The 18,818-nt window shown below is 36.8% G+C and overlaps 1 protein-coding gene across 3 annotated transcripts in view; it reads left to right on the forward strand.

The window, feature by feature from the left end:
* The window catches only part of LOC143862240 (uncharacterized), a 113,657-nt gene that overhangs the window by 74,050 nt on the left and 20,789 nt on the right, over positions 1–18,818 (forward strand). For all 3 annotated transcript variants that reach the window (XM_077373251.1, XM_077373249.1, XM_077373250.1), the window contains exons 15-16: positions 288–376; positions 460–516. In XM_077373251.1, the coding sequence (XP_077229366.1) occupies positions 288–376; positions 460–516 (146 nt within the window). The remainder of the gene's footprint in view (positions 1–287; positions 377–459; positions 517–18,818) is intronic.

An 18,818-nucleotide genomic window follows, 5' to 3' on the forward strand; every position in this document is an offset into this window, starting at 1 on the left:
TAATGAGATTATGAATGGCTTTGTACAGAACCAAACTTTACTGACAGACCACCTGTTTTACTCTGTTGCGTATGCATAGATATGTTTTCATGCTGAGGTGTCCATTTAACTATAAGATGATTTCCTGTGATGATTTATTCATTCATACATCTTGAGAGGACTCGAAAATGATGATTTGTTTTCGTAGCTACTGACAAATTCCACGTCATTGTTGGTTTTGAATGATTGTACTGCATTTGTCCTTTTCCTAGTCTGCTGTAAAATAAATAAATTCTATATGTTTTTAGATGCACGCCTCTTGGCCATGGCTCCTTCTGGAATCTTATTGAGCACAGTTCTACTACCTCTATTACCTACTTTCTCAAGACTAGAAAAGGTACTTAATGCCGAATTAACCTTTCATCAATAACTTATGTGTTTTTAATATGACCTTACTTAAAACATTTTTCTTTTTTGTAGCCATCGTCATGGCCAAGTCTTACGAAGAATATACAACAAGTAATTCTACTTTTAGTGGTAAGTTCCCTATGGCTCTATAATTTTTCTAGCTGTCGCATCTGACCATGCATATCTACTGATCCCCTTTTGTCATGTCAATATTATTAGGAAGCTTCATCTAAATGTTTCCAAGTTGGACTTATTAGAACACTATTGCCACAAAACCATTTTACCACCATTTCCCAGGTGAACTAAGCATTGAACGACAAGAAAGAATATGAAGATTTTGTATTAATCAGGATGATGATATGGCACTCTTACTACAGAAAGTACAAATGAAAGAAAAATGGTACAATATTATTAAGTAGTTTACATTGGAGGTATTCAATAGCCATTCTTCTTACCCAATTGAGAATTGAACCTAAAAATCTAATTCCTTATTAATCCGATGTTCATGTAGACATCCTATCACTCTGTTTAGCTATGATCAGCTACCTTATTTCTTATTTTTATAACAAATTACTTTCCAAAGACTGCCAACTCCTTTAGTGGTGGAATTTCAAGAGTTGGTCAGTTATGCATAAAGTGTTAATGAATTCATGTTGTTTAGAATTTGATGTTCAACATCATGGTATTTTATACTTGTTTCCTCCATAAACTTTTAATAACTATATGATCAAGGAAAATAGAAAGTAGAAGCATAAATATATCCATGAAAATGGAAGCTTATTTGTCGTAATGTGTTAGCAGACAAGGTTGTTTTGGTCATTTGTTATTGTATTTTTAATTCTTGCTGACCACTTAGTAGTTGACTAATTAGGGTCAGTTAATGTAATTTATAGAATTGCCTCTTGTAGTTGATAAAATCTAATTGTGAGTGGAGTCGTACACTTCGTTTTCCCATAGTATTATGTTTTCTTATATCAACATATAATAGCAGTTAGTAGTCAACTCCCTTTTCCTTGGCCGTGTTCCGCGTTTTCATTATAGAGTCAATAAAAACTCTTTTGACTCTCCCGAGTTATGACCACGTCAACCGAGTACTCAACCGCGTCAATTGTGTTCTTGGCCACGTCCGCACCGAGCCGAAAAGGATTCTCTTTTTTTTTTGAAATGGCAATATATTAAAAAGGAACCGAGATGGTCCACAAAGAGAACTACAAGGAGAGGAAAAGAAAAACAATAAAAATAACAATTATGATGGCATATAATCAAACCACTCCAAACCCAATCTAGTGATGCCTGCTTTGGCAAAAAATCAACTTCTCCATTAGCAGACCTCCTAATATGCACAAAGGAGGCAGATGATCCCATCACCCAATTTGAGATCTCCTCAACCATGCTAAGAAACCTCCATGGAGGGGGAGCAGAACTCGAAATCCATCTCACAACATTGGAAAAATCTCCTTCTACTACCACTTTATCCAGAATTTCTTTGTCCAAGTGTAAAATACCCGAAAAAACAGCTTTTACTTCTGCCTCATTAGAGTCTGTAATACCACAGGGGCCAGAGAAAGCCCATACCACTCGACCATCATCGTTCCTGAGGAGGCCACCCACTCTCGACGGGCCTGGATTCCCAAAACTAGCACCATCAAAGTTTAGCTTGAAGTATCCAATCGGAGGAGGAATCCACTTTTGAATTACCTTAGATTTTACTATCGCCCTATGAAGCATGGGTACGGGTACAGGGTGCGGGTACGACATGACACGGGTACATGGGTACGTGATTTCCAAAAAAAAAACAGGTGCAGTTACGTTCGGGTACGCCGAATATAATAATATATTTAAATATTTTATTATATATTTATAAAAAAAAAAAAATTGGACAGCAATCAAATAACAATAACATCACCAAAATGAAAAATTATAATATTACTCTTAGAAGCACAAAGCGGGTGCGGGGTCGGGGAAGCGTGGGGTCTAGAAGAGTCTAAGTTTGGGAGCGCCATGGGAGCGTCATGGGAGCGTGTATGCAATAGTTTCTTTATATATCTTTCAAAATCCAATTACATAAAAAAAAAAAGTTTCTACCCATTTTCATACGTATATTTCAAAATTTAAATACATCTAAAACCTAATTTCTAACCATTTTCACCATCTTCATTTGCGTGCACTTGTTCCTCGTGCCTTCTGAAGATGCACAGGCCTTTGTACTTGCTCTAATGAAGTACTTTGAAGAGTTGGAGGAGTTTGATGTAGGGAAGTTGATGATGGCGGGAGGCTGGGAGTGTCATTAGAGCAGTTCTCGTCTCTCTGGAGTCGCGCTCCCTGGAAGCTCCTTCCTAAGGAGTGCCGAATCGAGGTTCCGAGGTGGGAGCGGCACCCTGAGAGAAGGTTCCTGCTTCTAAGATATTACTCTTCATTTCATAAGTGATTAAGTTCCATATTTCATAACATGAGGCATCAATACATGATTCATCAGAAAAAAAAAGAGTATGTCGCCAGTGTGTTGACCAGTGCCTGACAAGATGAATAATTTTTAGAGACCAAATTATAAAATTTTTTATACTGGACTTTTGGGATTTAATAATGTCTGGACATGATAGATTTTATGAATTTTTAAAATTTGAAAAATGCCCCACCATTTGGAAGTTACGAAAGTTAAAATTTTGACTCAACCCTTTTTCTTCGAATTTTGTACTAGAACAGGAGAGTTGACTTTTTTTCTTTTAGATTTGGGTCTTGAAACTATTTTTAATAAATCCAAATGGGCGGTATTCCGTTATTTACATGTAAATCTTAAATAAATGGACATTTACTTAAGCGGTTTACATTTAAATACTAAGTGCATGGGAGGAGGAAGGATATACACCAGCTAGGAGAAGTAGGATGTGTCGGGTACACGTGAGTGTGCACCCTAAACGCACCCGACACGCACCCAACAACCAAATATGGGTTTTTTTTTTCTTTCAAATTGTGGGTACGTACCCAGGACGTACCCAGGGCGTACGCGAACGTACCCGCACCCAATACGTGTCGGGTATGGGTGCGGGAGCCCCGGGAGAGTACCTGTGCTTCCTAGCTACCGCCTCATTACAGACTATTTGCCACCCCTCCAATAGATCGAAGGCTGAGACGCAACAAAACATAGGGATGCGCCTCGCCCATTGGATGGATATTGCAATTATTCTCAACTAAACCCCATAAGCTGATTTAACCTTCCCTTCAAATACTCTTCCATTTCTTTCCTTCCAAATCAACCACCACAAGGCCAAAAGGCAAATCCTCCATAAAATCTTCCCCTTCTTCTTCCATGGGACAAAATCCCAACAATTAAGTAGTTGGGCGATTGAACTTGGAAAGACCCAATGGATACCAATTCTCGACAGAATCATACCCCATATTTCTCTAGCAAACCTACAATGTAAAAAGAAATGATCAATTGATTCACCATCCTGCAAGCATAAAGGACAGTGGTCGACTAACCACATTCCTCTTTTTCTTAGGAAATCCAAAGTCTGAATTCGACCACAACTCACAGACCATCCAAAGAAGCCTACTCTTGAGGGACAATGAAATGACCAAACCTTCGCCAATAAAGAGTCCTCCTCGCCAATAACCAGTCGAGCATAACAAGATTTGACTGAAAAAACACCAGAAGGGCACCAAGTCCAAATTCTTTTATCCATTCCCGATCTTTTTATATAGCATTTTCAATGACCTCAAACTAATTCGAGAGGGAGGACAATTCTCTCTCAAAAAAGTTTCTTTTGAATCTCAGGCACCATACTACCTTCTGCTCAACTCTTTCAAAACAATCACACTGGCACCTCCTTATCTGCTGCCACCAAAAATAAATCAGGAAATAACAAGCTCAAGGGATCCTCGGAAGACCACGCATCGAGCCAGAATCTGATCCTATGGCCAGAAGACTCCCTAAAGCAACAACCCTTTCGGAATTCATGCCTTAAACCAAGAATATCCCGCCAAGATGTAACTCCCCTCTTCTCATAAGCGTCATCAGATTCCCAATTCCCTGAAAAAAACCCATATTTGCTTCCAATTACCTTCACCCACAGTGAAAGCTCCTCTTCCCCAAATCTCCAAAGCCATTTACTCAATAGGGCATTATTGAAACCCTTAATTCTTTTAATGCCCAGCCCTCCTTTTTTTATTGGAACATGATTCTTCTTGCCGCATTTTATCCCGCATTCACCTTTTTAGACACTGGGTAAAACCCCATACTTTGTTTTGTTACCTAATGCTCCTTCCTTATCTCCGCCTCTTCGGGAGTTTGGATATGTATGCTTTGTGCATTGTCTTTGTTGTAGTTCAGAAAAACTTGATCTTCAATCTATCAAGTGTATTTTCTTTGAATATTCACGTACTCAAGAGGGTTATAGATGTTATGGTCCACTCCTAAAGAAACAATTTATCTTAATCTTACATTCATCAGCATACAAAGAATTTTATCCTCTAGTAAGCAAAATCAGTTTGTTGACCCATTTCCACTGTTTTAGTGGACATTGGCAAAATCACTTCAATACTCTATAATATTGATATGTGGGAGTCGATCGGATATACATACTAGGAAATGGGTTGTGGGTTGTAGATGACTCAGTAAAATATTGTTCAAATGGATCAGTTGACGTTTGAAGGCTCTACATGTGGCTACAAGTTACTCCCAAACTTATGATGTTGAGAATATGACGACATTTTCAAATGTTCCCAAGCTTACCTCTATTCATGTTAGTATTTCTCTTACATTCTAATCTCCATCGGCCAGCTTTCAGTTAGATGTTAAAATTATGTTTCTTCATGGAGATTTGTAATTAGTATTTAAAGAGAAACAACCTTGGTCGTTACTTAGGAAGAGTAAAATAAGATGTATAGATTAAAAAAGTCAATACATGGCTTGCTACAGTCTCGGCGTGCTTGCTGTCGAAAATTCAGCGACGCAATGATAGCATATGGAATGAAAAGGATTGATATAAATCATTCCGTTTTGATGACGTTTTTTGATAGGAGATTATTCTTTGGGTATCCAGAAGACTAGAACTTCAATAATATCTTGATCATCACTTTCATATTGAAGATTTGGGACCAGTGTGCTACTTCTTATGAATTGAAGTTGCAAGTTGAAACAAGGTACTAATGTCTCAAAAGAAATTTGTAATTGATTTATTTAAATAGAAAAGATTACATGGAACCAAGTTTTAAATTTCTATTTTGATCGGCACGGAAACGGAAGCATTTTGGTTTCTGTGGACATTTTGGTGGAAATCTTGTAAAATCAGGGAAACATACGCAAATAATGAATTTCTAAGATGTAACTTTAGGAAATTGGGACATGCGTTGTCACACATGTTTGGAACAGTAAAGTCAATAAAGAAACCATTCAAAAAAAGTCAATAAAGACGTACAATGTAATGAAGTATAAGAAAGGACAACGTCAAGTCTCCCCTCCAAGGACCCCCAACTCTAAGTCAATACCACATAGAGTTACGAGGTATTATTGGTCCCTTGCTGATCTAACATCTCATGCATAAGATACGGTTACTTTGTTGTGCGGTTCAATGATGTTGCCTACCAAATATCATTATCTACATTAATAAAATGAAATGCAAATCATAACATCTTTTTCATTGTTTTTGTAAGTCTGGTCATTTCGGTCAAATTTCAGGAATTCCGACGGAAATAATGACGTGGAGGGAATTCATTGAGATTTTGTATCGGTGGGGATTGAAACAGAAACATTTCAGTTGTTTCTAATTTCGGGAAAATTTAAAACCATGCTTGGAATAAAACCAGTTGCCATGCCTATGGAGATTTTTCAGTAAGCTTTGCATGGATGTGGGAGAGACATATGGAGATCAAGAAAAATATTGTATACTTGTTGGTAGGCTAGTCTATTTTACTATCACGAGACTAGATATCACTTTTGACGGGAGTGTGGTTGGTTAATTTCTGCAACCTTCCCATGCACCACATTGGATTTTAATTTAGTTCATATCTTGATATCTCTAGGGAAGTCCAGTCCAAGCAATTCTCTAGAGATCTAATGGGCTTATGAAACACAAGGATACACAAATGCAGATTGGGAGGGATCATCTTATGTAGAAGGTCTACTATAAGATATTGTACTTTTGTTGGTGGGAAGCTTATCAAGTAGAAGAGTTAAAAAGCAACATGTGGTAACACGGTCGAGTGTAGAAGGAGAGTACAAAGCCATGGCACACTCGTTTGTTCAGTCATAGTATTCGTTGGCGTATATTTTCAACGAAGCTATAAGCTTCAATAGATTAGATTTATTTATTTCAAGTTGGGCTTGCATGACATTTATGCTCTAGCTTTTTCTTTTCTTTTCTTTTTTTTTTTTTGGGGGGGGGGATACTTTATGATGGCAGGGCCCATCACTTAAGTGATTAGCGTCTATGTATATTTATGTAGGATGTGGCCTGCCATTATTAGTTAATGGCGTAGGTTGAAATATTGTTGTTATGAATCAACCTTAATGAATTCTTTCAACCTTGTTTTTTCTTCTTTTTTGTCTTTAATTTTAGTTTTTACTTTATAATAAGGAGAATAGAGTGAACTCACCTATCATATGGTTTGAGGCTCCCTTGTCAAATGACTCAATAAGGTGATTTATGAGAAAGAAAAAATGTTGAGTAGCAGTGGATATGGGAATATTCATTGGCTGCTAAACATTATTCATGAGTTTCTCCTACTCATCACTCGAAAGCAAAACCGAGTCACCAACGAAATTATGCCGCTAATTTTCAATGGAGCCACTCCGTTGCATATCATCATCTTTATCGTATAAGAAACCTGATTAGCCCAACCAAGGTCCCCAAACTTATCCCAACAGTTTTTGTGGTGTAATTGACATGGCCACACTTCCTATTTCCACGACCTTCGCCATTTCCCCCCTGCTGACAAATTATCAAAACCGCCCCATCACCACATTTTGATAAGCAGGTGTGGAGATTCAAATGTGATTTTGGCGAGAATGTAAATTTATTAAGAGAGTGAAGCTCCTTTTCGAAAAGAATCTTTCCACAAAATGGATAAGCTCTAAGCCCTTATCTTTTTCTGCTAGTTATGGATGAACTCCCAGAGGGTATCCAAGATGAGATGCCGTCGTGTATGCTATTTGCAGATGACATAGTATTAATTGACGAAACCAAAGCAGGAGTTAATGCTAAGGTAGAGTTATGGAGAACTACTTTGGAATCCAAAGGTTTTAGACTGAGTAAGACTAAGACAGAGCATATGGAGTGCAACTTTAGTAATGTAAGGAGACGGGGCGAGGATGTAGTAAATATGACTGGACATGAGGTACCTAAGAGGGATATCTTTTGCTATCTTGGTTCAATCCTACATAAGGAGAGATTGAAGAGGATGTTAAGCACATAATTAGAGCAGGTTGGTTGAAGTGGAAGCATGCTTCATGACTTTGTGCGACCGTAAAATACCTACCAAGTTGAAGGGAAAGTTTTATAAGGGAGTTGTGAGGCTATCGATGCTGTACGACTCAGAATGTTGGGCCACCAAGAAGCAGCATGTGCATAAGATGAGTGTAGAGGAGATGCGAATGCTTAGATAGATGTGCGGCCACACAAGATTAGATAGAATTAAAAATGAAGACATCCGTAAAAAAGTTGGGGTGGCACCAATTGAGGAGAAGATGAGAGAGGACCGCTTAAGATGGTTTGCGCATATCCAACGTAGGCCTTTGGATGCACCAGTGAGAAGTGACTCGTGTCAAGTTGATGGAGTAAAAAGATGTAGGGATTGACTGTAAACAACTTGGGTAGAAACAGTGAGGAAAGACTTGATGGCGAGGAACATAACAGAGAACATGACCTTGGATAGGAGAGAAATGATGAAAATGATCCATGTAGACGAACCCAACTAGTGTCAGGATTAGACTCAGTCAATCTGAGCAGTGTAGATTCTTACACCTTCATGAAAATTTTCTAAAGGATTCCTTAGCCGACCCCAACTAGTTTGGGACAAATGCTTAGTTGAGTTGAGTAGGTTCGACTCATTGTCTCTTCGAAAGGTATATATCATTTGACATGGGTTGATCTACAGTCGGCTCTTCTCACTTAACACAGAGTGTTATAATACTTGTTTAGACATTTGTTTCTTATTGTAACTAGATTATAATTCCAAGCAACTAAGACTCACGGGATGTTTTCATTTGAAGAGTATGTTTCATGCATTTCTCATACTTTAGCGTGTCCAACAACATTGCATTTGCAGTTACTTGGTGTCCACACTATTCTATAGCTACGTCATTATTTGATTATTCTCTCCCAGCCATTCACGGACTCATTATCAGATTCATCAGATCTATCCTTAGTTAAAAATTTTAATTTTCGTCTAGCTCTTAGACCCACCTTCAGAGATTTAACCCATAGAGAATAGTTTGGCCCATTCATTTTCCAAGAGAAAATTATATCGCTGACATCTCCATGAGATTTGATTTATTGGTTTTACTACCACTCTCCATGATGGCAAAATAAAATATTTCAGATCAGATACCAAGAAGCTTGTGAATATTTATAGATCATATTCCACACACGCGTATAGGCTGGAAATAAAAATAATGTAACACCGGATCTCCTATATTCTTGACACTTAGAGTGTCGAAAAGTCTCCCACTGTCCTCACAACAAATCAGCAACCAATAGGACAAATTCCTGTCACTATTCCTCTTTGATTTGAACGAAAAATGGAGAATAACATAATTCAGACGCATCTAGGCCCAAAATGCTTACAAACACATGGGTTTCTGCTCGCAAAAGGAAGAAACCCTTTGGTCATGTTGGTCAATCAGCACATGACACATCTCGGTTTTAGAAAAAAATATTTTATGTATAGAAAACGGAAGAATAGATCAGGAAAGATCTCTTGGATTAAGGATAATTGCTATGATACCATGTGGTCCATGTTAACAGAATAATTAAGAGAGGGAGAAAAGGAAATATGAGATGAAGGAAGAAAGAGAGAAAGATGGAGAGAGAAAAATCATGGAGAAAGTTTGGCCTAAGTCTTACCCCATGACTCGCACGTTATTTTATAATTTATATATTAAAAAGGCCCCCATATTACAGAAATACCACCAATTAGTTAAATGCAAAGAAAAAGACTGATATAGCCCTACACTTATGGGCAATAATAATAATAAATAAACTTTAGCATCTTTTGATTTCCATGTATTGCTCTTACATACTTATAACCACTGTGTGCTTGTTTCCATGTTTCGAGACACAAACAATACATAAGAACCATCCAAACCAAGAAGCCCTGATGCATGCACATTAACCCTTACGCCATTGAATTCTCACTTCAAGAAATCCTTGAAATTGGTTCTATTTATGGAGATTGAATTAGAGAGGCCTCCTTATTGTGTCAATTAGATGCTATGATTTAGCTGACACTTTAAATTTATTATTGACACACGTGTTGTATGCCCAAGGGTTCCCATGGGTTAATCATTCACCTTACCTTCTTGTTTTGATGCTAGCAAATCAAATTGATTAGCATTTATGGACTGATGTGTTGCTTTGAAGTGTTGTGTGTTGTATACAGGAATTTCATGTTATAATCGCCATTACACAATTCTTCACAACACATGGCTTGTGGATCAAGAGGAGCAAAGGAACCAAGAGCTTGCACCTACAGTGAAGACATCCTCATTTGAAGATGATCAAGTCAAGAAGCTCGAACATGAAGATCCCACAAGTTCCTAGCAAGTGTCAAGAAGGAGCTTGGAGTTGAACATGCCATGGTGACACCTCATGTACCTCAACATGCATTGAAGATTGGAGGACAAGTCACAAGAGCCAAACAATGTCAAGAAGTTCACTCTTAAGCCGAAGAAGTCCAAGAAAGTGCAAAGGAGCCAAGACATTCCAAGAAGACTCAAGGTTCTTATTTTTAGAATGTATTTGTAGTCCTCTTGAATTTATGTAAAAATGCACTTTCAAAAGGTTTTCAAATGGTTTTTATACTGAACTTTTTACATCTTTGAAAACCCTAGGACTTTAGCCCAAAGACCATGGCCCAAAAGCCCCTAAGCTTTAAAGTAAAAATGGAATTTTAACTAGGGCCGGTCGACTAGGGGTCTCCCGGGCGACCACGACAAAGTAGCTGGAAATCCAACACTTGGCGGATATTGGAGGGCCGGTCGACCGGGTCAAGCCGGGCGACAGCGGAGTTGTCCCTGGACATCCAGAAACAATCCGTCATGGGTTTGGGCTGGCGACCGCCGTGGGTCGGTCGACCGAGATAGGTTTTTGAGCCGAATTTTTGTGCTAACAGGTTAGCCTCGCTGGACGACCGCCATGAGGCCGGTCGACCGAACGGTAAGAAATTTGAAAATATAAAAGGGCACCCGATAGGGGCGGGCAACGGCGGTGGCTCGGTCGACCGCGACAGTCGGGCAAACTAGCCGTTGGGGCATTTTCTGCTTGACTTTTTCAAGCCAGTTATTTATTGTTTTACCTGAAATGGTCATATTTTCAAATACACTATATATACATCATAAAAACTATCTCTACAAGCTTTTGAACATTTGAGAAAGATCAAATCCTATTTTCTCTTTGAGCTCCAAGTTTTTAATCAAAAGCTAAAAACCTCTTTGGTCTTCCATTTCTACATCTTATCAAGAGGCACTCCATAGGGCTTTACATTTGTATTTTCTTGGAGTGATTGTGAGCTTTCAAAGTTGTAATCGGCCTATCAAGAGGCATGAGAGTTTTTATTTTCTTTGTTCTTCATTGAGGGTCTTCTCTTCAGCCGGTAAGAATTGTGAAGAAGATGGTCTTCTTTTCAGCCCGTTAAGAAAGGTGAAGACGAGGGTCTCCTCTTCGGCCCATTAAGAAAGGTGAAGACGGCATATGAGGGTGTGTCCTCTCGCCGAAGGCTTCATGCCGATGAGCTTTGCTTTGGCCCTTGAGAATGGAAAAGCTTGGTCATGTAATGGCTCATTGATCCGGCCTTGAAGGAGGATTGAGATAGTGGAACTCACACACGGACATGAAGAGTGGAGTAGGTCTCTCTCTCTCTCCTTTCCTTGTTTTGCATTTCTGGTGATTGGTAATCTCTAACCATAACTTGTTTATTATTTTAATGCAACAAGGGTTAGTAAATGCACTTGAATTAAATATATAAACTCTAATTGCATTTATAATATTTATTTGAACAAGGGTTAGTTAAATGTGCATGATTAGAAAGTCTAAATCCTAGCTTTTATTGATATACCTATTTGAACAAGGGTTAGACTAATTAGTGCTTAATTAAATGGATTAATTTTTAATCTTCTTTTAATTAAGCCTGAAATTTCTAATTGACCAATTTACCCCCATCTTGGGTTGTCACACCTGTATTTCATGTGGTATCAAAACTTAGGCTCTTAAAGAGATTTTTAATTTTATTTTTTAGAATCTACAAGAGAAAAGATCTGTGACAATCCAATTGAGCGTTTTTTTGAGAAATAAAAATATTGACTTATTTTAAAGATGCAATGCCTTTGAGAAAGAAATTAAAAGCCTTGAAATCACAAACATTGAATCAATTGAAAAATGTAAACATGTTTGTGAAAATGAAGAATATGAAAATGAAGAACTCTCCATTAAGAATCAAAGACTTGAAGAAGAAAAATATAAACATACTTCTAAGTCTTCTGATTCCATTTGTTCGTTATCAACCAATCATTACTGTTGTACTCATTGTGGTAGATCTGGACATCACAATTTTGAGTGTAAGCTTAGAATTGTGAAATCTAACAAGTTTGTTTGGATAAGAAAACGTACACTCTCACAAACAAACTTGGATGGAGCTAAAGGGATTTGAGTTCCAAAAGAATCCCTCTAATCTAATTAGTGAATGAATTAGTTTTGGGGCTATGCTAAATTGTTATATCATTCACAATCATTCTAGATACCTCTATTCATTGATTTATTCTTTGTATCTAGAATATATGAGCTTAATTGATATATCTTGTTACCCATAAGGGTGAAATCTTTTAGTGGAATGTATCTGTATCCTTAGTGTGCTTTAATGATCATATTCTTTTCCTTGTGAAAAATCCACCTAAGTGCAAATTCACATTACTTGTGCACTTAGCATCCACAATTAGAAAAGTTTAAATGTGTCAAACTTTGCTTGACGTAGAATAAACTTGTATCTAATGGTTTGTGGATGGTGGTTGGTTGGACCATATGCCCTAGTGTCCAATCATGGTAGACTATCCATGGCGGCTTAAAAAATATCATATCTTACTCATGTTTTCCCGCAAGTGATAGACTTTCACTTACATGAGCGATGGATGTCTTTGTCAGACATTTTCTTTATAGACTATTCATATTTTGTCTGAGTTCTATAGATTTGTGCTTAATTGATATATGTGTATAAAATTTATAGTTATTTCTCCTGAATGGTATTGGCTCATGGTAATGGTGGTAAACCTTAAAGTTAAAAGCTACTCAATTGGTGCTTTTAGCCTTCTTACTATCTAAGAGAGAGATTGTACCTTCATCTTAATTAAAACATCTAATTACTTTGACTTCTAGCCAACATCTTAACCATGATAAGCCATATGTGCCTTGTATATTATACTTATATATTATATGCACATATTTAGGGGGAGCGTGGTTTGCTAGGTTGTCATTTCCTTTGATATCATATGACTACCTATAACAATCAAGCATTTGTAGCCCAAGGGTGGTTTGTAAATCTTTCACCTTAAATCCTCTGGTGCTTTTATGTTAGGACAACCCTTTGGATTCATACCATGTATGAGTCTCTAATAAAGGGGGAGCTTTACAGGTATGTCTGTCCTTTCCATCTTATCATATGTAGGTTGATATGGGTATCATACTACATGTGATAAGTTCACTCATATAGAGTTTTATTGCTTCATATGTGTGATAGTTGGATCTTGCCCTGTACTTTAATTCTGAAACTATGTCTCTTTGTTGGCAAGTACCCTTAGCCTGCGTCTTCTTGAAATATCCTTTTTGGCTTCATACTTATCTTGGATGGACTCATATGGTCTCATCATTTCCTATGACAAGTATCTTGTTTTAGAGTTTGAAAAATCTCTAGAACTCTGCTTCATAGGATAGTGCTTGAGTTGATTATCTCATTGCCTATGAAGTAGTCTTTTATCATGTGCTCTTAAAAGCAAACAACATCTTTCATTATGATAAGATCCAATGGCTATACATTTAGAGACATATCTATAGCCTTTGTGTATTGTCTTGCCTTATCCTATTGATTTTATCTAAGGCCAATGACAATTGTTTGAGGGGGAGCTGGTTCTTTGGGCTAGCAAAGTATTTTCCTTAATATCCTTGAGTTTGTCATGTCCCATTGCTCATCAGCTCGCTTGTCTGCGAAAGAAAAGACCAATTCAGACAATTGGCTCTTCGCAGTTTGTCTAAGGTACTTGTCTCTCTCATTCATGCCATAAGTAATAAGATGGTAGATGTACGCAATTTTCCTCTGTCCAATCCTATCTCTTTCCATAGTGAAGGATGAACAGAGACCAAGAAAATTAATTATTCATCACTAAAGGCTGGCATATGCATTTCCTGAATCCTCTTAATGATGATATTTTGATTGAGAGAGTAAGATTTAAGACAAGTACATAGTCCCTCAAACTAGGGAGATTGTTAAGGATGCCAACATTATGGACAAGGATGAAAAGATCAGGCACTAATCTAAGTTCTTCTAAACTTTCATCAGTAGTCTTGTATCTCAATCGTTTCCCTCTTGGAGAGTCATTCTGAAACTCATCTGACAGAGTCAAAAGGCTTTGCGTGAGAGCTCTAACTATATGTAGAGTATTGTAGAGCTCATCTAAATTATTTTGAAAAAGAGTGCCGGAAAGGATGATGCACAGTTCAGTTTTACTTCTTTTGAGAGATTTCCAAATGCCACATTTATCATCTCGAAAATTAACAGATCTGCCAATTCTAAGAGGATTGTTAATCATGTCCAAGGCTTCCTTAACAACCTTCCTTGCAAGGTATATGCTTGTCATTCATTATACCTATCCTTTATAAGCATATCCTTTGCAGTTTCATGGGTCGTAGAAGTGCTCTACAATAATTCACTTCTTCTATGCCCATCCTCAAACATAGATGTGCCATACACTTACATATCGCATGTCTATGTTTGATTGTTCTTATCATGTATGATTCAATTTAGACATCTCATATACATGATAAGTTCTTTGAGAGAGAAATCATGATATTATAAGTTGAGTTTTAATGGTTAAATTCTCTTCCATTTTTGGTTCATGTATACAGAACTTTATTTTTATCCTATTCACATATATACATGTTCCATTATTTGCCTTGGATATGGTATTCACTCTTCTATTTTGAATCCGTGTGCATTTTCATATCAGACCATATTCACTTCATTTGGTATATCTTTTGTCTGATATTCCTCCATTCACATTTTTAAATGAAAAATTTCTTTTGAATGGATTAATAATGAATGGTTAAAGGTTGAAAGTGGCAACTCAATTGCCCTATGTGCTTGAACTATTACATTTAGTTTAAATTGCATATACCAAACCTACATTGTAAGTAATACTCAACCAAGTCTAGTTGTCACCTGCCTTTTCGAGTTATGAGATCTGTAGAACTTGCGATGACCTACTGACACCACACACACTTTCTAAGTTTCACACACCCAACTTTAGAGCTGACGAATACAATGAATACGAAAATCATTTGATTCTCTTAAAGTGCAAAGATATAACTGTACAAAATCACTTGATTTATGTAAAACTAATGAATATACGAAGATTACTTAATCTATGTGGATCTGATGAATATACGAAACACATTTGGTCTACGTGGAACTGTTGAATGTGCGAAAATCATTTAGTCTGTGAAACTAATGAATATACAAAATCATTTAGTCTATGTGAAACTGATGAATATACAAAATCATTAGTCTATGTGAAACTGATGAATATACAAAATTATCAGTCTATGTGAAACGGATGAATATAGTCTATGGAAATCGATGAATATACACAAATCATTTAGTCTATGTGAAACTGATGAATATACAAACATCATTTGCTCTATGCGAAAAAGATGAATATACAAAAAAATAAAATAAAATCATTTAGGGGCTGTTTGGATACACGGATTTTAGAATCCAGGATTTCTTCAAAATTGTAGTTGAGAAGAAGCAGATTTCTCGCTTTATGATTTCTCGCCCTTCTTTCCGTCAGCGAGAGAGTAGCAGATCATCCCATGTTTCCAGGTTTTAGAAATCTCAGGATGCGGGAGAGATTTCTAAAACTTGGTTTTCTTACTTCAAATCCTAGGAACACTGTCAGGACAGCATACAGCAGCCTGATCATGAACCCTCTTTTACACATTGTTTAGTCTCTGTGAAACAGATGAATAAACAAAAATCATGTAGTTTATTGAAACCGATGAATATGGAAAAATTATTTAGTATATAGAAACTAACGAATATACAAAAATCATTTGCTCTATGCGGAACAGATGAGTATACAAAAAAAAATCATTTAGTCTATTGAAGTTGATGAACATACAAAAATCGTTTAGTCTGTGCGAAACAGATGAATATACAAAAATCATTTAGTCTATGGAAACTGTTGAATATGCAAAAATTATTTAGTCTATGGAAAATGACAAATATACAAAAACCATTTAGTCTGTGCGAAACTGATGAATACAAAAAAAAATCATTTAGTCCATAGAAAATGATGATCCAAAGTCATTTAGTCTATGCCAAACTGATGATTGTACAAAAAATCATTTAGTCTATGGAAACTGATGAATATACAAAATCGTTTAGTCTATGTGAAACAGATGAATATACAAAAATCATTTATTCTGTGGGAAACTGATGAATTTACAAAAATCATTTGCTCTATGCGAAACAGATGAATATAAAAAAAAAAAATCATTTAGTCTATGGAAACTGATGAATATACAAAAATCATTTACCCTATGCGAAACAGATGAATATACAAAAATCATCTAGTCTATGGAAACTGTTGAATATACAAAAATCATCTAGTCTATGGAAACTGTTGAATATACAAAAATCATTTAGTCTATGCGAAACAGATGAATATACAAAAATCATCTAGTCTATGGAAACTGTTGAATATACAAACTTTATCGGGCGATGATATTTTCACCCCGTGCAGTATGCATTGGCCCCCCTTTTAACGTGATTTGACATCAAAAGGCGTAAAAGTTGCCCACTGTTCATGTTATAAGGGGGGCGAATGCGTACTGCTGAGGGGGTCAAAATCTCCCAAATTATTTAGTCTATGGAAACTGACGAATATACAAAAAACATTTAGTCTGTGCGAAACTGATGAATGCAAAATAAAATAAAATCATACAGTCTATGGAAACTGATGAATATACAAAGTTATATAGTCTGCTAAAATGATGATTGTACAAAAATTCATTTAGTCTATGGAAACTGATGAATATACAAAATCGTTTAGTCTATGCGAAACAGATGAATATACAAAAATCATTTAGTCTATGGAAACTGGTGAATATACAAAAATTATTTAGTCTATGAAACTGACGAATATACAAAAATTATTTGCTCTTGCGAAACAGATGAATATACAAAAAAATCATTTAGTCTATGGAAACGTATCAATAAGTCAATAAACACAAATCATTTAGGCTACGTGAAACTGATGAATACACAAAAATCATTTAGGCTATGTGAGACTGATGAATACACAAAATTCATTTAGGCTATGTGAAACTGATGAATACACACAAATCATTAGTCTATATAGAACCGTTGAATATACTAAAATCATTGAATTTATTTACGACTAATTAATATACAAAATCATTTGATCCATTTAGAACGGATGGATGAATCTAAATCATTAATTCTATGTAACTAAAATCAAGCTAGGGCACTTACTGTTTTGCTTGAAGGTTGAAGATGCTCAAGTCACAAAGGTCAAACCTCCACACCCAAACTTCTTCTTTCCTCTCTCTTTCTCTCACATTTTCTTTATCAAGAGGGGGTGGACGAATTTAGGGTTCTCCCTTTTTGGGAGCATCTAAGATATAAATAATGATTCCTTAATCATATATAAGATTTTTGCTAGGATTTCCTTAAATCAAGATGCTTGGATAGTAAGTAAAAGCTAGAATGAATCTATTTCCATTTAGGTTTCCCTCTAAAATTTGAAATTCAAAGACCTTTCCTAACCAAGGGATGTGCAAGCCAAGCTATCGTGAAGAAAAGTCAACCAATGGAGATTTGCCTTATGGGCAAATCTCAAAGATCTAAAGAATATTCCCTTCTTTAAAAAAAATCACCCCCCCCATCCCCCGGTTGTGGAGGGAAACAAAATTTTCCATGGAAATGGAATTCATGGAAAATTAAGGAAAAGTTCAAGGATAATTGATTCCAAGGAAATTTCAAGTCTAGTACAAATTTTGGGAGTATGACAAGAGCAGTCGATCTCCCCATTATCATGTTCTTCAAGGGATCAAGGGAGAAAAATACAAGCAAGCAAGGATTTGAGATCTACTCTAGCTCAATGGGCGACTAGAATGATCCAAACAAAGATCCAACGGCTCGAAAGGTTCTAACGGCCATCGGTCTCCTCTCAAAGTGATTTTTGCTATCCAAACCGTTGATCGGAAGATCCAATGTCCAAGATCAACAATCAAACACGAAATCGACCCATGGTGGGGTAAGGTATTACAAAAGGTCTATCTACCCAAGCCCTAGCTAATCAATCTGCCGACTTGTTAGCCGATCTTCTTAATGGTCAAACATTATCGAAGAACCACCAATGTTATCCAACATCTCATAAAAAAACTAAGTGAACCTCCAAAGAGGAACCGATGATCTCCTTAGCCAACAGATAGTGTTAAGAGAATCCCCTTTCCACGGTAACTTTGTCTATCAATTCTTTGTCCAACCTCGGAATCCCTTGATGAACAGCTCTAACTTCGGCTTCACTAGCGTCTGCTACATCGATAGACCCTGAAAACGCTCAAATAACATCTCCTCTGTGATCCCTGAGGACTTTTCCTTTGCCTGCATGTCCTCGGTTGCCTAGGCTAGAGCCATCAAAATTTAGTTTCAACATCACATTAGCAGGAGGATGCCACGCCTGTGCAATATGGCTTCAATGATCCACAATAAGACAAATCTCCTGCCATCCTTCCCAAAGATCATAGGCTGACACAAATCGACACAGTGGATAACAATATGATCCACTGTTCCCCCTGCCGCTAAGCATAAAGGACAATGATCAACTAACAACATTCCACGCTTAGAAAGTCAATCGTTTGGATCCGATCTCGAATAGCGGCCCAGCTAAAGGTACAAACTCCTGGTGGAGCTTGAATCTTCCAAAC

This window comes from Tasmannia lanceolata, unplaced genomic scaffold, assembly GCF_043159265.1.
Source record: "Tasmannia lanceolata isolate RefF3 unplaced genomic scaffold, GAP_Taslan_0.1 ptg000037l, whole genome shotgun sequence".
Classification (NCBI taxonomy): Eukaryota; Viridiplantae; Streptophyta; class Magnoliopsida; order Canellales; family Winteraceae; genus Tasmannia; species Tasmannia lanceolata.